The following is a 21,720-nucleotide window of genomic DNA, read 5'->3' on the forward strand; positions in this document are numbered from 1 at the left end:
CTGCATGACCCATTTATGAGAACCCACTAAATAAATTTGGGAGTGGGACTCTCCTTACCCATGGGAACCCTCCCATCATTGTATGTACCCAATGGAGCAGGGGTTACACCCAGATAAGTGGCAGAGGGTCCATCTTGTTGCTGCTGCTGCTGTAGCAGATGGAATAAGGTAGTTAAATCCATCCTCTGTGGGCAAACTCAGGCAGCTTATTGCTGCGGCAACAAGATGGACCACCTGCTGGAGAGCACATCCAGTACTTAAGCCTGGCTCTTCAAGTGAGTAATGATCTATTCTTTGCTCATCATGTTCAACCTTTTTGTGTCCTGCGCACCCACCTAGTCTTTTCTTGTCATCGCACATCCCTGTACCAAGGATATCATTAACAGCTAATAATTGGGGCAGTTTTCACAATGCACACGGACCCCTCGGTGAGCGCAAGGACAAACGTACCTGCAGAGTCTATAGATGCAAACTCCCTTGCATGGGCACTGGCCCTTTTCCCCTGCACTGGAGGGAGAGACAGTTTTCAGAAGGACTGTTTCTGCTGGTCAGCACCATCAATCTCTCATCTAATTAGGAGTCATGCCTTTCAGTCGGTAAACCCATACTCAGTGGTTTTACAGTTACATAATCAGAATGCGACTCCTTTGTTTATATACCCCTTAGAAATATTCCTCAAGATAGCACTGGTTTCTTCTTACGGGGTTTCACTATAAATCTGAGTTCTCGCATGTGCTTTCGTTGCCTTGACGTTTAGTCTATGAAATGCATGAGCTTGCTACGAGCATGACCCGTGATTCTCTATCCGAACTGGATAATTCTTTCCTCCTCTGGATTGGGGGGGGAGGGGCGGACAAGGCATACGGAATAGGGGTCATAATACCAGGAAACACCTCGTACAGATTGCCACCATCAGAGATCTGCAACAAGTTTTCCATGTGAAGTGAGAATGGCGAAAGCTAAGACTTTTTTCCTTTGTTTATTTTATTGCTATTTATATTTTTATTTACTTGGAACATTTAATTAAGCCCACTATTTCATTACAAGATTATTAAAAGTTTAGCTCTGCCAAAAATATCTATTGTCGTCATAGACCTCAGTGGAAAAAAATTGGCATAAAAACTTAAATTACTCCTGCCAGAGCTTTTTCCAGGTTTGGCAAATGCCCTGCTCTTCCATGCCCCCTTGTAAAGTGTATAACAAGTATGCAAATGAAAATGTGAATTTTACAGAATGTTGACAATATTCATGCACTAAATCGCTTGCATGTTTACCTCTGCCTGCAGAGATTGATGAGTGCAGATCTCAGCCCTGTCTCAATGGAGGTTCGTGTAAGGACCGTGTGGCAGCGTTTCTCTGCATGTGTGAGGTGGGCTACACAGGACACCACTGTGAGTTGGGTAAGAGAGAAAGTAAGACACAGCATCACCCCCCCCAAGAAAACTTCTGGCAGTCCTAAATTCCATGTCACAGATGGAGGGAGAAAAGGATGCATTAGGATAAGATTGTCAGGAACCCGGGACTGGCCAAATATTCCCCTCCTGAAACTGGGTCACTTGGCATCCTGTAGTACTTTGCCCTCCCCTGCCCCTGCTAGCTGTGGAATGCACCCCCTGTCTCTCCCTGTCCTCTGAATGCATATTGGAAATGTCATTTGAGATTACAAAATCAAACAAAAGAGCAGCCAAAAACTAAATTCTCATAATAGACACTTCTCACCATTCAGCAACAAACACTTGGTGGTGATCAGACTTGGGACCCGCAGCAGGTCAGGCTCAGCCCAGCAAGTTAGTTCAGTTGATAAACTGGAGCCTGCAGCTGCCCCTCTGCCTGGGTAGAACTATACAGTTGGGTACAGAACGTTACGGTCTGGGAAAACAAATAAGCATGGGGTAACTTGCTGGTGTGGCGGTTACTACCCTTAATCAACATGCCTGATACTTTGGATGCAACTTCAACATTGCTCTCTGCTTCAACGGCAAGAGGTAACAGGGAATTGGGCTCAGACAGCAACCAACAAGGGTCCTGACTTTGACGGTTTGGAAACTAAGTAAGGGGTTGACTTGTATGGCGCAGCAGATGCTACCATAAGTTTGCTGGGCAGACTGGGTGGACTGTTTGGTCCTTTTCTGCCGTCATTTTCCATGTTTCTATCTATGAGTTTCATTATTCTAGTCTGTGGCTCTGCTTGATATCCAGGATTGCTGACTGATCCCAGGTCTTGGGTGAAACTCTGAGCTGATCCCAGTTTTCTAAATCTCCTTTCCCTGAGCTTTTTTATTCACAAGAGAAGGCAAAATTACTGAATGCTTTACAAAGGGTGAATGAAAGGGCCAGAGTGCCCCTCATGACTTGTACTTCTAGCAGCTGAGAGCCCTAATTGTAACATCTAAATGTAATCTTGTAATCTTAAAGCCTAAAGCTACAACCAACATAATACAGGAACTAAACATTAAAGACTAAAATACGGAGTTAAATTCATGCTGTTCCGAGGGCATCCATCCTTTCATTACTGCCTCTGCTGTGCAAAACAGCTGCAGCCTGTTGAGGTCAGCAAGAACACCCTGCGTGAACTCCAGGTGCAGGAACGGCACTGCAGGGCTAATGCATCTGCCTGAAACATCTGTATAAACTTCAAAAGCACAAAGTGGAATCCCAGCATGGGAGGGACTCACTGTCTCATCCATCTCAGATGCAGAAAATTAGGACTAATTTAATTGTGTAATAATAATTGTGGTCTAAAGTATTCCACAAACATACACATGCTATGTAAGAACATAAATATATAGCAGACTGTCACCCTTCTCATATTGCCTCTTGGAGCCTCTACATGGCTCCCCAGTGTGCCTGAAATCTTCTGGCGTGGGAAGCAGGAGATGGGATATTGCTCTTATATCCTGATTCCCCCAGCATAATCCCTTGCACTTCTGTCATAGACCTGGGGAATAGGAGCTGGGATATCACTGCTGTACCCAGTCAGAGCTGGATTAAGCTGGGGTATGCTCATAGGCAATGGGGGAAGGGGGAGTTATCCTCCCCCTGCTCCTTATGTGGGGATGGGGGGGGGAGGATTCAATTCATTCTGCCCAAATCTTTTTCTCAGGTGTGCCACCGCCCTTCCTCCCCCACCTTTAAGTCGCAGCACCAACTCCGATGGCAACAGCACAAACCACAAAGGAAAATCAGCGTGGGGCCTTGCACAGCCGTTTTGCGCTGAGTGTCCCTGTGGTGCTCTGCTCCCTTCTCCCACGTGAGCTTCATGTTACCAGGGAAACCTAAGCAAGGGGCAGGGTGCTGCAGGGTCTGTCAGTGCGAAAGGGCTAAGGAAGGCCCTGCGCTGATTTTTTTTTTGTGGTCTGTGCTGCTGCCATCGGAGCCAGCACTGCAACAGAAGAGAAGTGGTGACATGGCAGCAGAAGTAGGATTTAGACATGGGAAGCAGGGGTGACACTCCAGCACCCGTAAAGATTTGGCGCTGCAGGCAGTTGCCTATGCCTAAATCTGGGCTGCCTCCAATACAATACCTTATGCTTCTGCCACAGACCTGGGGACTAGGAGCTGGAATCTCCAGTATAATAACTTGTGCTTCTGTCAGAAATTTGGAGATCAGGAGCCTTGATATCACTACCAGGGATGTGCATTCTTTGTTTGTTTTTTTAGTCAATTCGTTTCAATTCGTTTTGGCCTGTGTGCTCGTATCTTGCGATCGGAATATATGCGCACAAAACCAGTGGTATGCGTGCAAGTGGGCACCCACCTGAGTATGTGCATTCCATCAGTTTTGTGTGTGTACTTGCTGATCACGCACACAGCTGAAATGAATGGCCCGACGAATGCACATCCCTAATCATTACTGTACCTAGCTCTCCACTGTAATGCTTTACAATTCTGTTACAGGCTCAGCAATGATCCAATTAGTGCTTTGTTCATGTATGGCACATCCCGGATATATTTATACTATAATGAAACGATATGGCATGGGATGGAATGAAATATTTTAAGATGGCTGAATATTTCATGAAGAAAATCAAGATAACTCATACCTTACCCTCAAGTCACTGTACGTGCAAATCCAGTCTATGCCAAATTTTACTTTAATTTCAAAAGTTCAAATTAAGGTGTTTCTCTGCAGATTGAAAAAATGAATTTGATAGCTTGGAGAGTCATTGAGGAATGTCTGCCGAGATTCACACAGAGTTGGTGTCAGAAGGGAGATTGTATGCAGTTCTAGTTGCCTCATAGTTGTATTAGAAAAAGTGCAGAGAAGGCGACCAAAATGATAAAAGGGATGAAATGGCTCCCCTATAAGGAAAGACTAAAGAGGTTAGAGCAATTCAGCTTGGAGAAGAGATGGCTGAGAGGGGATATGATAGAAGCCTATAAAATCATGAGTGGAATAGAATGAATAAATGTAAATAAGTTATTTACTCTTTCAAAAAATACAAAAACTAGGGGGACACTCCATGAAGATATAAGTAGCACATTCAAAACAAATTGGAGAATGAAGTTAGTAAGTAGCACATTCAAAACAAATCACAGCAAATTCTTTTTCACGCAACACACAATTAAGTTCTAGAATTCACTGCTGGAGATTGTGGTTAAGGCAGTTAGCATATCTGGGTTTAAAAAGGTTTTGGACAAGTTCCTGGAGAAGAAGTCAATAAATGTTTATTAACCAAGTAGACTTAATAAATAGCCATTACTCACTGCGCAATAGCAGCATGGGACCTATTTAATGTTTGGGATCTTGCCAGATTCTTCTGACTTGGATTGGCTACTGTTGGAAACAGGATTCTGAGCTTGATGGACCCTCAGTCTGACCCAGTATGGCAAATTCTTATGTTCTTATACTGAATTTGTATCCCAGGAGGTCTTCTGAATCATTCGTACCTGGAGATTTTTGGCGTTTGACTTAAGAGTTTATGGAGCAACTCTCCGACTTCTACAATGTGGAGGACTTCCTCCAGTCATGGCACAAGTACTGTCAGCAGCAACAGACGATTAACTCTCTGTCTCTATAAATCTTCCCCTATTATGCTGAGACTTACATAAAGATAATGACCCACAGGATATGGAGGTCATTTCAGCTGCTTATGCACAAATCTTGCTGGCTGTTAGTGCTGTTATCATCTTTACTATTTTGACCCATCAGTTTCTTCCTGCTCTTGTGAGCTTCCAGCTCAGTCAGAAATGGTCTCTGTTGGGCTATGGCAGACACTATTTGGGATTTCCTCCTCCCCCCCCCCCCCCATCCCCAACCCCTGTTCCCTGTCTAGCACACCTATCACCAGAAAAGTCCTTGGCCAGAGCCACAGACCATGGCTCCTTCTGGGAACCTAAGACACGTGTATCTAGAAGTCTGCCCACATGATGGCTGGGATTCTCCCCACCACCGCATCCCCCTGAGATGCAGATGCCAGTGGTGCTGGGCGGCCCCCTCAGGATTTCTCGTACGAGTCGGCGTTGCATCTGCAGGGAGTTTGAGGATGTGATCGACGTTCTTTTTTCCAGGTGGTGCGAGCGAGCAGTGGCAGGGCTGAGGAGAATGAGTGAGAGATTATTGGGGGGGGGGGGGAGGGGGAGAGGCCACAGGTGGAGGGGACCTAGGAGAATGAATGAAGCGGGGCCGTGCAGAAGACTTGGAAGCATCAATGAAAGGAAGTCGCGTGGGGGTCGATTGAACGAAAGGGGGGGAACAGGGATGGGACTGGCACTACAGTTAAGTTATAAATAATAACCCGTAAGAAAGGAGTTTGTAGGGGAATTAATCCGTATCCTGTAACTGATTCCTTTTATGAGCAAATAATTAGGAATCTGCAACCAATTGCTTTTGAACAGTCTTGTCCTAAACCTTGTCACTGGTGCCTCTGACCTGTTACACTTCTGGGAATAGAAGGAATCATTGCCGCTAGTTACTAATGAATGGAATTTCTGCAAGAGGGATAAAAACATTGTTCCTTCTGCTTACATCAGAGAGAGAGAGAGAGAAATTGAATTTCCACTTTGCTTTGTGGCAAAAGAAAAGCCACCCCACCGCTCTAGCACTCGGCAGAGAAGAGAAACAGCACCATTTGTTTGAGGAGGACGGGGACAGGCATAGTTATCCTCCCAAGTTACAAATCCTCTCCCACGCTTATTTGGTAATTAATGAGAGCTGCAGTTGATTAACCCCTTAAATGTGGGTGCTGAGTTATCCCAGTTATCTCTGGCACAGTTTTGTTTTCAATCTGGAACTGTTTATCTCGCAGATGACTGCCATATACCACCGGGAAGTTAAATGTCACAGCTTTCTGGTGGTGTCTGACATTCATCAGTGCAGCCCTCCAGAGGCCCTTGAGTTGTTAAGTGTTGCTGGATTCAGTGGGAGGTTTCTTTCCAGGGACTTGGCTCCTAAACGTTTAAGGGTAAAGCGTAAATCCATGTTCCAGTAAGATCTCGGTCCGCTCCTTGGTCCTGCGTCTCTCACCCGCTGTGCCCTGTGGCTCCAGGCAATCCACTCAAGCAAAAAGGCTGAGGTGGAAAAGCCAGAATTGAGCAGGGGCCATCAGATGTCTCTCGTGCGATAAAGGCGTCATTTTTGTGCTGTTTGAGAAATTTGGGAACTTCCAGAGGTCTAGCTGTCTAACTTTGTGGTAGCAAAAACAGCAGAGAGCTTGGTGGCACCTTATTATAGACTTAGCTGATTTATTGATGCATTCGTCGTTGAGGACAAGAGCTCTCTTTCTCCTATATGAGAGAGGATTGGAGTGCAAATGTGAACAGCCACATCTAAAAACTACGCAAACTGTCACGTCTTATCCATAAGAGATGCCTCTTATAGTACTAATCAACTTATTCTAACACAGGATTAGTTGCTGTTAGGTCAGTTTTCAAAGGAAGATGAATGCTTGACCTAGGCACATAGAGGTCCATATTCAGAAGCATTTAGTTGGAGAACTCAGAAGTTATCTGGATAAATGAATATTTGGGCATTTATCCAGCTAAATTCTAGCTAGATAACATTTTTTAATCTGGCTAAAATTTGGCAGGATAAGTCAGGGGCATAAATTGAGGGGGGGGGTGTGCCTGTGCACAACGGCTGACTATGGATCTCATAAATTTTAAGCAGCTAAATTTTGGGGGGTTTTAGAAAGGAAATTCTCCTGACTTGGAGCCTGACTTTCAAACCTATCTGTGGTACAGCATTTGGGCGCATGAAGGGAATGCGAAATTTATCCTAGTGTTTTATAAACCGGACGACAGGAGCTGCACGGTGTATAAAATATCGCACAGTTCCACGTGCGTGTTTCAGTGTGCGTGAATATTTGCAGCTCAAGAAAGCACTTACTGCTACCTATTTTATAAACATATGGATGTAGAATGTAGGTGGAAAAAAATATATACTATCTCCACGTAATATCCCTGATTTACATGCGGACGCAGGTATTTTATAAAGCATGCACGTAGATTGTTTTGAAAATACTTTTGTGTACTTGAAATCGCCATTTCGTCAGTATCTCCACCGGTTTACCCGGTCCAAATCCAGTTCATCTAGACCCTCTAGCTTTTCACCCTGTTCACCGGGCCTCCCACCCAAAAATTGCACACATCAGACACGTCCAGTATCACTTGTACTAATCAATTATCAAGTATAAAATTGTATAAATAACTTTGATAATTAATTTATATGCGGATATCGCTTACAAAATAGCAATTCCCACGTGTACTTCTTGCCCCCTATCCTGGAACACTCTTAGAACACCCTTTTTTGCACTGATAAGATGTGCATGTGAAACCAAAAATACATGCATACTGTCGGTTTATAAAATAGCATGTAAGCGAATACATGGCAGTCCATATTCAGCCACTAGGTGGCTCGGCTAGCCCGATAGGTTTATCTGGTTAACTTTAGGATAGGTCTGTGGGCTGATCAGAGTTAGCTGGATAAGTTATGCAGCTAACTCAGCTCCTCCCAGTTACACCCCACAGAATGTCCTTAACCTATTCAGCTAAATTCTAGGCAGCTAACTTATTATCCGGCTAGAATTTAACTGGATAAGTGCCCAAATCTTCATTTAGCCGATAACATCTGACTTATCCGGCTAAATGCTTTTGAATGTGGTCCTCGTGATAATTATGCATGGGACTCCTTTGAAAATTTACTCCTTAGGTGCCTAAAACTAAGAAAGCCCATATTCATAAAAAGCTGAGTTCCTAAATTTGGTTCCTATTTTCAGCCAAACGTAGGACCTAAGTTTTCAGCTAAAATTCTCATAAATTTAGGACCCTAAAATTTAGGACCCTAAAACTTAGGGTCCTAAATATAAGCCTGCTATTCATTTACATAGATTTAGAGCCCTAAGATAGTTGCCTAATTCTGAAAATCGGTGCTCAGCTCCTCAGTTTGTCTCCCCCCCCCCCCCCCCCCCCCCCCCCCACATAACAATGCAGAAAGCACCGGCTGGGTTTGTGGTAGCAGTGTACCATAATCCCATGTGAAGGCTGAGGCTGGGAAAGGTACCAGGAAGGTGAGGGGTTTAGGGTTGGGTAGGGGGTTGGAAGCAGACGAGGGATGTTTTAGGCATAATTATGTGGAACTGGAGAGTAGGCAGGGGGAGAGAGGCAGGCTGGCCCGACTCCTTCCAATTTTCTTTTAAAAATGTTCTTAGAGGAGTTTTGGTGGGGAGATGCTCAGCCCAGCAGGGCCCAAGGTTACAACTTGGTGGGGGATTGTCATTTGGGCTGCTAGGCACAAAGTTACCTTTTTTTTTTTTTTTTTTTTTTAAATAAGCATTGCCACTTAACTGGCCAGATAACTTTTAACTTAACCGATGATATTCCAAAGATAGCTGGTTAAGTGTAAAGGCTAAAGGTAGAGGGATAACTTTAATCATGGATACTAATCTCACTGAACATCCAGGATAATTTATTCAGCTAACTTTAGCTGAATAAGTGATCCAGTGGAGGCTTTTTTTCATATTGGTCTCCAAAAGCTTTTTTGTGGTGTATTAGCCTTTGTCTTTAAAGAGTATTTCATATATGGTAAAAATCATGCAGCAGATAGGTAATTTCTCAGTAACCCAGTTGTCAACATGCAAGTGTCATAGTGATTGGATTAGCCAAAATCCTTAAATCCTACCTCTGGCCAATTTCCCACAAGATTGCAAACACCTTGAGAGTTCAGTTAAAGGAAGCAAGCTCCCTCACTCTCACTCAAGGGAGCAGTTTGTTGCTGTAAAGTCCATACTCTGCACAGAATAAGCAGGTAAGGTGTCAGCTAGTCCTGCAGTATCACTGGCTGAGGGCCTCGAAGCTCTTGCAATAAAATGTAACAGCATGGCTAGATTTGTGATGCTCTTCTAGTATGGGGGTGACAGTTCTTTTCTGGGCACAGGAAGATCACAGTGGATTGATGAAGACATAGTATCCAAGTAGATTAATGAAACAGAAGAATAGTGTGATCCTTTGAGCATCTAGGATATTATGGGCCTTGTCTGTGAAAGCTTTTCTCTTATTCTGTACCATAAAAGAGAAAAGTATTTTAAGAGATGTTAACACAACCCCTTCTCCCCCATCTCCTAGCACCAAATTTCACTCCTGCATGAATGCCTCCACATGTGTGTACCTGCTAAGGCTACCACCAATGCCCAATAATCAGCTTTAGCTAATGCAATGACTCTGTACCACAGATGTTGGTGCTGTGCTAGGATTTACCCCTCTGCATCTGCTTGTTGCTTACCTTACAGGAAGCCAGGCCCTGCATCGTAGATACTCCATGCAATAAAGGCTTTTCAAAGTTCCAAAACAACGTCCCTCTGTCACAAGTAGCAGAAAAGAGATGGAATGCTGAGCAAGGATATGCACCTGTTAATATATAATTATATATTTTTAATTCTGGACAGAGGTCAATGAGTGTCAGTCAGACCCATGTAAGAATGGAGGGCGCTGCGAAGATCTTCTGGGATCCTTTGTTTGTCACTGCATGAATGGCTTTGTTGGACTCCAGTGTGAAACAGGTAGAAATTTTCATCTTACGTAGTGATGCTGAGCTTCCCAGCTCTGCCTTAATCTTTTTCTGATCGACATCCCACCCATGTGTGCTTCCTCTGTCATGTTGCTCTACCAGTGGGCCTTTACTCACAAATGGAGGAGTCATTTGGAGAGTAATTCAGTTGCCACTCACTAAGTATTGGGCTTCTTTCCCCACACTTTTCTGTTAGTGAATGTCCGTCCAAACCTGGATGACCCACTTCTCATGTAGTCTCCATTGTGATTTTATCTGAAGTTCCTTCATTCCCCTCCCCCCCCCTTCCCATAGTGCACACTGCATTGAGCAAATGGGGAACGTCTTCTTAGCTTCCTCTTCCACTCACCCACTGGAGACCATCACCCTCAATGACTCTGGGAAAAGCTCTCAATAAATTAGGCCCTTCGAGCCAGCCTTGGTTTCTAAACGCCAATCTCTGAGCCCTTTGGATATGTAGATCGGCATTTCTCAGTACAAAATAGCATTCAAATTACAGATGGTTTGAAAAATAGGAAGTAAAAAATTCCAAGGACTGCCAGTCCCCATGCTCACTTGGAATCAGCTATGAGCTCTACTCTTATAGATGTTTGTCTCCTAGAATGGGAGGAAAATTCAGGTTCTTTGTTCAGATAGCTAGTGTTTCTTCCATCTCCCAATCCATCTCCTCACTCAACCCATCCAGTTGTGCAAGCTGTGCTCTTTACTGTAGGGTAAGAGAAGGGCGTTCTCTGTATTAATCAGTGAAATTATGTATTACAGTGGTTTATAAAAGATCCCAGAAGCCTTATAGTCCATTGACACATGGCCATGCATTCTCTGATGTACTGTTCTTCTGATTTGTCCTCCCTTGATTGTGTATCCTATAGAAATGGACGCCTGCGATTCTGGTCCCTGTCAGAATGGTGGAGATTGTGAAAATGATGGTGGCTCTTACCTGTGCGTCTGTCCAGAGGGTTTCTTTGGCTACAATTGTGAGACAGGTAAGGAAGCCCAGACACCATGACTGTGTATGTGAGTGGGCTGCAGACGAGAACGTGGAAGCTTGGTACTGAGTTAAATGTTCAGAGCAAAAGAAGAGCATCAGGTCAACTGGTACCATTTTCACAGGTGTAGCAAACAGGACAGAAAGGAGTGGGTTTTTCTTTTCCTTTCCTAAACAGGCGGTTCCTGCATCATATGGGGAAAGCGGGGTTGAAAGGAATCCCTTCTTCACCCTGGGATAGGGGTCAACAGCCCATCAAAGGACTGAGGATTGGAGGATGGCTAACATAATGCCCATTTTTAAAAAAGGCTCCAGGGTGATGGGAAACTACAGAGATCAGTGAGCTTGATGTCTGTTCCGGGCAAAACAGTAGAAGTTATTCTGAAGAAAAAAATTACTGGATAGACACAGACTAATAGGACAGAGCCAACATGGATAAGGTAAAGGGAAGTCTTGCCTTACAAATCTATTAGATTTTTTTTTTGAAGGGTTTAATAAACATATAGGCAAAGGCGAGTCAGTTGATGTAACTTGTCTGGATTTTCAGACAGCATTTGACAAAATCTCTCATGAGAAACTCATCAGGAAATTAAAGAGCAATGGGATAAGAGGCAATGTCCTATTGTGGATTGGTAACTGGCTAAAACAGTAGCCCCCAACCCTGTCCTGGGGGCCCACCAGCCAGTCGGGTTTTCAGGATATCCACAATGAATATGCATGAGAGAAAATTTGCATGCACTGCCTCTATAACATGCAAATTTTCTCTCATGCATATTCAATACTTTATGATGCTGCCAGATATTTGTGACCTGGATTGGCCAGTGTCAGAGACAGGATGCTGGGCTTCCTGGACCTTTGGTCTGACCCAGTAGTGCATTTCTTTTATCCCTGATAACTAATAGGCTTGGGTCCAAGATAGCTTGCTGATGCTGTCAATAAAATGTAATACATCTCTTGAGCTATTTGTTAGCTTTTTTGAGTTAACACAGATTGCTTTAAACTATTTTAACGTTAATGAGTGATATGCATGCATTTGAATGGTGACTTAGCTCATTCATATTTTTCCCATGTTAAGATGATTTTTTTTTTGCACTAATGACAATGCAAGGACATGTATTACCATTAACACATCTTAATGTGGGTGTGACATGCATTGAATGCTAAAATAGGCATTTAACATGCATTAAAGTGAAAATGCATTTATGGACAAGCTTGGAGGGGAAATGGCTATTGATGGGTATGATGATGTATTTACATCAGGGAAAAATGCTATTCTTGCAGTTCTGATCTAATGGCCATTCTTGGGAGTCGAGAAGGATGTTTTTTCACTGTTCTAGAATGCACAGTGTTTTCTTCACCTTCCTCTGGATCACCTTCGAGAGAGAGCTGTTGGGCAAGCAGAAGTGTTGGATTCAGTACATCTCTGGTTTTCTTTCAACCTAAGAATCCTTGTAACTATTTAATTCCTACTGATGACTGAGAAGACTGAATGGGCTGGTAGCAGGGGATGTGTTGTTACTCAATGAAAGTACTCACCTTACATCACTGGATTTCTGCCTAGGCTCATACATACATTGATGTGATTGCTGTAAACGTTGAGTCTAATCCATACAGTATGGGGTCCATGCAATAACATTTGTTCTATTGTTTATGTGGGTATCTAATAATTGTTTATGGATTTTTCTTCAGGAACTTGTCCAAACTCTTTTTAAACTCTACTATGCTAGACGACTTGATCACATCCTCCGGCAACAAATCCTACAGCTTAATTTTGTATTAAGTGAAAGATGACTTTCTCTAGTTTGTCTTATATCTGCTATCTGTTAGTTTCATGGAGTGTCTTCTAGTACGTGTATTATCTGAAAGAATAAATAACTCCCCTATTTACGTGTTGGACCCCACTCATGATTTTATAGACCTTTATCATATCCCCTTTCAGCCGTCTCTTCTCCAAGCTGAAGAGCCCTAACCTGTTTATTTTTTCTTCATAGGGGAACCATTCCATCCCCTTTATTATTTTTGTTGCCCTTTTCTGTACCTTTTCTAGTTCCACTATATCTTTTTTTGAGATGGGGCAACCAAAACTGAACACACAGTACTCTGTAGTTTGGTTGCATTATATTTCTATACACAGGTAATATGATATGCTCAGCTTTGTTCTTCATTCCTTTCCAAATAATTCCTAATATTCTATGGGGCAGATTTTTAATATTACGCGCATGGGGTACATTTGTGCGCGCTACCTGGCGATTTCGGAGCGGCCTTGGAGGGAACTTTTTTTTTGGTCCCCCCCACCTTTCCCTTCCTTCCCCTATCTAGCCCACCCCCCAAGCCCTACCTAAATCCCCCCTACCTTATTTTGTTGCGTGCACCGGCTCGCCATCCCCTGGCACAGGCCGCTGTGCAGGAGGATTCTGGCCCGCCCCCGGCCTCACCCCTGAACCGCCACCATGCCCCCGGCCTCACCCCTGGCCCGTCCCCGAACCGCTGCCATGGCCCCGGACCACCCATTTTTTAAAGCCCTGGGACAAACACGTGTCCCGGGGCTTGCGCGCGCCGCCGCGCCTATTTTGCACGCAGGGGTAGGTTTTCTGGGGTTACACGTGTAACCCTTTGAAAATCTACCCCTATTTGTTTATTTAACCATCACCACACACTGAGCTAAGAATTTTAAAGTATTGTAGGCAATGACTCCAAGATCCTTTTCCTGGGTGGTGACTCCTAAAATGGAACCCAACACTGTGTGCCTCTAGATAGGATTAAATTAAATTTCATCTGCCCTTCAGATGCTCACTTCTCGGGTTTGGCAATTCCTTACAGCTTGCTTATGTGTCATTTGCAAACTGGATCACTTCACTTGTTGCTTCCTCTTCCAGATCATTAATGCATAATGCAATACCGGCCCCAATGCAGGTCCCTGAGGCACTCCACTGTTTACCTCTTTCCATTGGGAATATTGACCCTTTAGTCCCACTCTTTGTTTCCTATCTTTTAACCAGGTACCCATCAATATCAAGGCCTTGCCTCCTATTCCATGACTTTAGTTTCCTGATGAGTCTTTCTTGCCAGACTTTATCAAATGCCTTCTGGAGATCTAGTTAAACTACGTTGACGGGCTCACCTTTGTCCACATATTTATTCATACTTTCAAAGGATTCTAAGATGCAAGCCAGCCCAAAGTGAAAGGGCTGGTTTGCACAGGGATTCCCTCTCTCTTTCCCTGCACACAAAAAACGAAAAGGCCACAGTGCCATGATGTTCCTCCCTCTGCCCCAGCAAAAAGATTGAGGGGCTACATGGATTAATTCCCACTTCCATCCTTCATCCATCAAACAGAAGAGTAAGGGCCCTGAGGCCGATTTCCTTCCTCCTGAGCAGGAAGTCCCACAGGCCTGATTTCTTTCTCACCCCATGCTCTCCCCCCCCCCCCCCCCCAAGCAACAGAGTCAGGGCCCCAGAGGTTTGATTCACCCGAACATCCTGAGCAAACGTCAGGGGCTATGAGACATCCCTGCTGTGCCCCCTCTCCCTACCCCCTAGAAGGCCCTCCCCCTTCTCTTTTTTTTCCAATTTATCTTTTATCGAACCACCAAAAGTTATTAAGACAATAACAGTGTCAACATTAAAAAAAAAAACAAATAGCATCAATGCACAACAACGTCCTCCCTCTCTGAAGCAGGACAGGAGGAGATCAGGCCAGGGGCTTCCAGCCCATCCTCCCACCCTACAGCCGAGCTTTTTTTTTTTTTTATAAGTGCGGGCTGACCTTTTGCAGTCGCTTGCCAAGCGTGGGAGTCGGGAGAAGGGAGATTGGGTCCCCTGACCACCTAGGGCCCTATAGCCAGCCACTGTCTGGCTGGACTTATCCGGCTAACTTGTCTGGCACAGCCGTGCTGATGAATATGCCTGGATAAGTTAAAGTTAGCCAGCTATGTGTTTGTCGGGGGAACTTTAGAACTGCTCAAAATTTATCTGGCTGACTTAGGGGTTCATTTACTAAGCCTTTTCCCCAGAGACACAGAATGGGAGAAAATCTTTAGTAAATAGGCCCCTTAGCCGGATAAGTCTAAGAGCGCTACTTATCCGACTAATTTGGAAATTTACTAAGCAGCAATAATTTATCGTGGGAGGGGCCAAACATTGCAATGAAGCATCCCCACAATATAGACCTCCTCCCTGGCAAACTATTGTGGTTGTACTGCAGCACAATTTTTTTTTATCTTGGCACAAACGTGTGACAAAAAACATTAGGCTGCATTATGGGGGTCTTCTCTCGCGATGGCAGCCCACCTCGGACGCGGCCGCTATCGCTTGAAGGGCCCAAAGATTTTCTCCCTCCCAAATAGTCAAAAAACATCTCAAGGGGTTTTTGGAGACCCCCGCCCACCCCCCTTGCCACCTTGCGAGGCAGCCCTGGCCCCCAAAAGAAAAACAAATAAAGGAAATCATGTGGTGTGGGCCCGCTCCCTTACCTGACTCCTCCCCTTAATACTCAAAAATGCCCCCTTAGCTTTACAATCCCCCAGTCATCCCCATGCCTTCCCCACCCCCCTGTAATATCCCTGGGGTCTAATGGTTCCTCATCCCCCAATCCAAAAAATTACCCTAGTGGTCTGGGAGCTAACAGGACCCCCCCCCCCCCCAGCCCCTTAAGTCCTCTGTACCTCTCAAAGAAACCATAGGTAGTCAGTGGAAGTGGACTGCCCCCTAGCTCCAGGCCTTTCGACACCATTTTAGAAAATGGTGCAAACCTGACGTTGCCCCTGTCATGTGACAGGGGCAGAGTCTGGGGACCGGACCTGCCCTTTTGGCAATTTTAAGCATGCAAATGTAGATATATCGTGCAAAATGGTAATATCACATGATAAATAGCATTTAATGCACTTTACATGCTGTTTAACTCATGATATCGCCTTATCGCACAGAGTAAATCTAGGCCTAAGTTAGCTGGATAAGTAGCTCCTCCTTGATACTCCCCTGTTCCACCCACCATTTAACCAGCTAACTACTTAGCTAAGTGGCGGCCGCTCAGTGCAGTCAGATGTTCAGCTGAATAGGACTCCATATTCAGCTGCTGTGTGGCTCTGCTAGTTGGCCAGATAAACTTCTGTGGATAAAATAGAAATCTGTGTGGCCGATACATGCATAAAATTGCAGGAATGCATACTGCATTCATGAACTTTGATGCACATATGGAGAAGTTTTCTAGGGGATGATGCTGGGCAGGGTTGGGACTTGTGTGCATATTTTTTTATTTTACAAATTATGGGAACATAAAATCTCTTAGCAAATCTATGTGCACTTAAAAGCAGGTGTAATTGAGTGCATACAGTTTTGCCAGAATAATTTTCAAGAGGACATATGCACGTAAGTCCACTTGAAAATTGGTGTCACTTATTTGCCAACTAACGTATGCATGATGTGACAAAATAATGTGCACAAAAGTCCCTTAATGTGCATTTTTTGTGTGTGCCCTCTGAGTTTACACATTGACCCAGCAGTGTGTTTTCTTCCCATCCTTCCCAGTGAGTGATCCTTGTTTCTTGAACCCCTGCGGGAATCGAGGCTACTGTCTGTCCAGTAATGGATCCCACATCTGCACCTGTAAAGTGGGCTACAGCGGGAAGAACTGTGAGAAAGGTAATGGGATTCATTATGGGCTCTGGAGGCCATATTTACCAACATCCTTCACCAACTCCCACCGTTCTACCTCCTACTACCTCTGTACTACCTCATCTTACTCTAGGGAAAAGGGAAGTTAGTCATCTTATATCCTGCATGAAGTAAATGCTTGACCCAGGAAGTGATTTCTCGCACATTAATTGTAAGTCAATTAAGTGCCTGAACCCCATTAACTGTGGGCGTATCAGGGCCTAGTTTACCAAAGTTTTGTTTCCATAGGCACCAAATAAAAGAAACCTTTAAAAGATTGGGCCTTAAGTGCTTATTTTGAAGCGACTGCACCCATTATCAGTTGGTATATTAATCACTTGTGCTCATTAGGAGTATGCCAATTAAGAATGTACCTAGTATATCCCATGAAACGTGCCCCCCTTAATAGGGTTGCCAACTAGCCAGCTTGGTTCACTTTAATTAACAGAAGCCAGTAGCTGGAAGGACATTTAAAGCAGCAATATAATTACCTCAAATCGTCACTGAACATGAGGGATATGTGGCACATAAGCTCACAGCCCCTCTTCTTCCAGCATAGGTTTCCTTTCTGAACTGGGAGCTCGAGGAGGAGGTAAGGAGCTTCCCAAGTACTGGTTCACAATCCTTGTGCTCAGTGACAGGGTACACTTGATGCTGTTTCCTGATAATAGCCGCATTCAGTGCTGCCCACTGCACCTTCTTTGCTTCAGGCCAGAGAAAAAAGGTGAGCAGGTAGGGAGGGGTTGGTGGAGTGAGCACCATGAATAGCGGAAGAGGTGGTGGTGAGACATGGGTTGGATGCACACAGTGGGGAAGTGGAAGTGAAGAGATGGTGAGGAGGGGCATGCAGGGGAGAGGATGAAGAGAGACCAAGCACAGAGGAGTGCAGGAGTGATGTGAAGGGGAAGGGAGTGGAAGCATATGGGGGAGAGGAGTTGTGGAGGAAGAGGAACTATAGTGGGGTTGAGGCAGGGAAGTGGAGGCATGTGCATTTGTAGTAGAGTTTTGGTCTCTTGGCAACCCTGTCCCATAGTATCCTTATCGTCCCCCAGACCAGTCCAGAACCAATGGGTTTTTCTCCTCTACCAGCAGATGGAGACAGAGAAGAAAAGCTTTAATGTACTGTTGGTACTTAAGTTACTGTGCCACCCGCAGTCACTCAGTATTCTCTGTCTCCAGCAGATGGTAGAGGTGCAAAACCTGTAGTTGAACTTGGAGACTAAATTACTCTCAGGGGTGTTAGGTTCTGATTCATGGACCATCCACCTGGTAGATTAGGGTCGAGCAAGGGGTCGGTGACCTTTGTTGGCCTTAGACCCTGTTTTAGAGGAGGGTTTGATAGCCAGTGGTGCTGGTTCCCTGTTGCTGACGGATTCTGCCTCCCCTCCCCTGAAGACTCTGTTAAAGGGAAGTGGTTTTTATTATTCTTTATTATTGGCAGTTGTCGTTTGTTATTTTTGGAGAGTTGGTCACTTTAAGAAAGTTAAAAAAAAAAAACCAAAAAACAGAAGCTCTCCAGAAGCAGAGTGATCATCAGATGGCTATGGGAAGCATAGGCAGCTTCAGCTGGCCCTCCTGGCGGTGTGGGCTGGTTCAGGGCTGATTGTGGCGCACAGAGAGGGAGCAGACAGAGCCGCGAAGCATTCCTTGCTGTTTGGAGCCACGCACTGGAGATATGGCCACTCCCACTGAGTGCAGAAAGAGGTGCTTGGCCTGCAGCGATCGCAAAGGAAATCTACAGGCTTCGGGGATATGAAGACTGGCAGCGAGGGAGCTTCTCCTCTCCCTGTGAAAATTTAAAAAATGGTGCACATAAAGCAGCAGCCCTGTGATAAGCCAAACATCAAGAATGCAGGAAATATGGGAATGGCGGCCACCTTGTTCTCTTCCCCTTTGGGTTCAAAGGAGGTTAATGGCAACCCCCTGCGGTTGTTGCCCATTGCAGGGGGTTCTGCGGTCTTTGGGGGCATAGTTGCAGAGGTTTTGGGGCTGCAGGATGAGGATTCAGACTCAGAGGAACCCTGTTCAGCAGATTTTTTGCTTTTGATGCACAAGACCTTTTTGAAGAAAATAGATGGGCCTAAGGGCCCTTGCCAAGTCCAAGAGAGGTGCAGGTGGTTCCGTTGTGCCCCAAAAGGAGGAGGATTGAGCCTGATCCACATCTGGATTTTGGTTCAGATGGGTTAGGAGAGGAGAGTGGAGCAGATACCCCAGAGGTTCCAACCGAGGATCCCCCTGGGGAAGATGATGAAGAAGGGGCGTCATAGTGGATAACACTGAAATCGTCGGTTCAGTGTGCTGTGGCAGTCAAGAAAGCAAACAGAATTTTAGAATTATTAGAAAGGGAATGGTGAATAAAACGGAAAATGTCATAATGCCTCTGTATCACTCCATGGTGAGACCGCACCTTGAATACTGTGTACAGTTCTGGTCGCTGCATCTCAAAAAAGATATAGTTGCGATGGAGAAGGTATAGAGAAGGGCTACCAAAATGATAAAGGGAACAGCTCCCCTATGAGGAAAGACTAAAGAGACTAGGACTTTTCAGCTTGGAGAAGAGACGGCTGAGGGGGGATATAATAGAGGTTTTTAAAATCATGAGAGGTCTAGAATGGGTTAAGGTGAAACAGTTATTTACTCTTTCAGATAATAGAAAGACTAGGGGGTAGTCCATGAAGTTAGCATGTGGCACATTTAAAACTAATCGGAGAAAGTTCTTTTTTACTCAACGCACAATTAAACTCTGGAATTTGTTGCCAGAGGATGTGGTTAGTGCAGTTGGTGTAGCTGTGTTTAAAAAAGGATTGGATAAGTTCTGGGAGGAGAAGTCCATTATCTGCTATTAATTAAGTTGACTTAGAAAATAGCCACTGCTATTACTAGCAACAGTAACTTGCTGTTACATGTTAGTGTTTGGGTACTTGCCAGGTTCTTATGGCCTGGATTGTCCACTGTTGGAAACAGGATGCTGGGCTTGATGGACCCTTGGTCTGACCCAGTATGGCATGTTCTTATGTTCTTACCTTTTTGGCAGAAACATAAAAAGTTCTTCAGATTTGCAGTACTTGGTGAGAACTGCGAGTTTAGAGTGCTCCCTTTTGGGATGGCAATGGCTCCATTCACATTTTTCAAGGTGATGGTGGTAGAAGCATTAGCTCTGTGCAGGGAGGGTATTCTAATAAATCTCTATTTAGACGACTAGATAAGTCATGCAAAAACCAGCGCAGACTGCTAGCAGAATAGTTTGGTTGTTGCAGCTCTTGGACTTGGTAGTAAATTTTACCAAGATCAAATTCTTTCTGGCTCAGACCTTGAAATATCTGGGGGCTTGTTTCGAGACAGTTGTAGGCAAGGTGTTTCTTACAACACACAGGAGACTGAAACTGCAGAGACAGGTGGGTTGATTGCTGCAGTTGAAGTCACCCAGGGACTGGAATTATTTTCAGGTTCTAGGTTCCATGGCGTCTACTCTGGATCCGGTTCCTTGGGCAGCTGCTCATATGAGACTTGCAGGCGGTTATTTTCTCACACTGGAATCTGCAGTCAGAGGATTTCAAGATTTCGTTGCCTCTCTTTGGTGTAGGCTTAATTGTTGCGTTGGAGGTGGACCCTTGGACCGAGGTGGAGTTGACACAACCCGTAGGTAGGGACCTACGGGTCCCCACCATTGGCAGGTGGAGTGGCTGATAGGCAGAGGCCGCTGGAGCTTCACCTATACCAGCTCTCGTTCCCCGCGGGTTGAGCCTTTGGGTGCCGGGGCCAGCAGGATTTAGGTAGGCCTCGAGGTTGGTTAGCAAGAGTGGTTGGTTCAGCCCAGAGACAGCAGACGATAGGTGGCGTAGTCCTACTCTGGACTGGGTAAGGTACTGGAACTTGGGCGCCAATGGAATTGAGGTTGGTTGAGGGCGCTCGAGCAAAGGTAGGCCGAAGCCTAATAAGTCCACGTCCAGGGAGTAGGCTAGGAGAGGCGTCAATGACGGCTTGGATCAGGGCTAAAGCAGAGGTCATAGCAAGCAATGCTGAGATCTGATCACGAAGAAGTCAATAGCAAAAGTCAATCAAAACAATGATCAAGGTCTGGAGATAGGCTGTAGCATAGTCAGGCGTAGCAGAGGTCTGGGTCTGGAGATAGGCAGGCATAGCGGAGGTCAGGGTCTGGAGATAGGCAGAAGCGTAGTCAGGCGTAGCAAAGGTCTGGGTCTGGAGATAGGCAGAAGCATAGTCAGGCGTAGCGGAGGTCTGGGTCTGGAGATAGGCAGTAGTGTAGTCAGGCGTAGCGGAGGTCTGGGTCTGGAGATAGGCAGAAACGTGGTCAGGCGTAGCGGAAGTCTGGGTCTGGAGATAAGTAGAAGCGTAGTCGGGCAAAGCAAAGTCGATATCCTTGCAGTCAATCCAAAACATAGACAGGGCAGGAACAAAGAGAAAAGGAACCAGGAACAACGGGGGTCAGGAATAAAGTGTAGAGATGATTCTCTATCAGCAAAGAGTACTCAAGTAGCGAGGAGACCTATTACAAAGGCAATGCTATGGTGCGAGGCCTGAGCTTAAATATACTGAAGAGTTTGACGTCATCATCCGGGGCAGCGGCCAGGTTCCCGCAGCAGGCCCTTAAAAAGGATCAGTGAAGCACACACGCCTAGGGAAGGGCGCAGTGCGGGTAGTGGCGTCTCTCCTCGGAGAGGCCCGACGAGCAATGGCATCTTGACCTGAGATGCTGGGAACTGTGGCGGAGCTGGAGGCACCAGGGGCAGCCCGAGGTCCGAGCTAGTGGCCTACCACCACTAGCAAGGAGGAACCAGAAGCTGGAGTCTGTATAGAAAGGTGAGAAGACCGTGCCACGGGTCTGCTGCGGACGGCACACCTAACTAGAATAAGCTTTTCCTGGTGGCTTTCATGAGCCAATTTGTTGAAAGGAATGGAGTTGGAAGTTCCATATTGGATAATGGTAACCATAGATGCTAATCTGAGCGGTTAGGGGGGCCATCTGTCAGAATCAGATGGTGCAGGACCTATGGACAGGAATGAAGGCATCTTGGGCCATCAATCATTTAGAAGCAAATATGATCAGAAAGACCATTTC

General features: G+C 45.3%; 1 protein-coding gene across 1 annotated transcript in view; it reads left to right on the forward strand.

Moving 5' to 3' along the window:
• Positions 1–21,720, forward strand: part of SNED1 (sushi, nidogen and EGF like domains 1) — a 299,702-nt gene that overhangs the window by 199,920 nt on the left and 78,062 nt on the right. Inside the window, exons 16-19 of the mRNA XM_029616628.1 lie at positions 1,287–1,400; positions 9,882–9,995; positions 10,873–10,986; positions 16,515–16,628. Of these exons, the coding sequence (XP_029472488.1) occupies positions 1,287–1,400; positions 9,882–9,995; positions 10,873–10,986; positions 16,515–16,628 (456 nt within the window). The remainder of the gene's footprint in view (positions 1–1,286; positions 1,401–9,881; positions 9,996–10,872; positions 10,987–16,514; positions 16,629–21,720) is intronic.

This window comes from Rhinatrema bivittatum, chromosome 9 (assembly GCF_901001135.1).
Source record: "Rhinatrema bivittatum chromosome 9, aRhiBiv1.1, whole genome shotgun sequence".
NCBI classification, from domain to species: Eukaryota; Metazoa; Chordata; class Amphibia; order Gymnophiona; family Rhinatrematidae; genus Rhinatrema; species Rhinatrema bivittatum.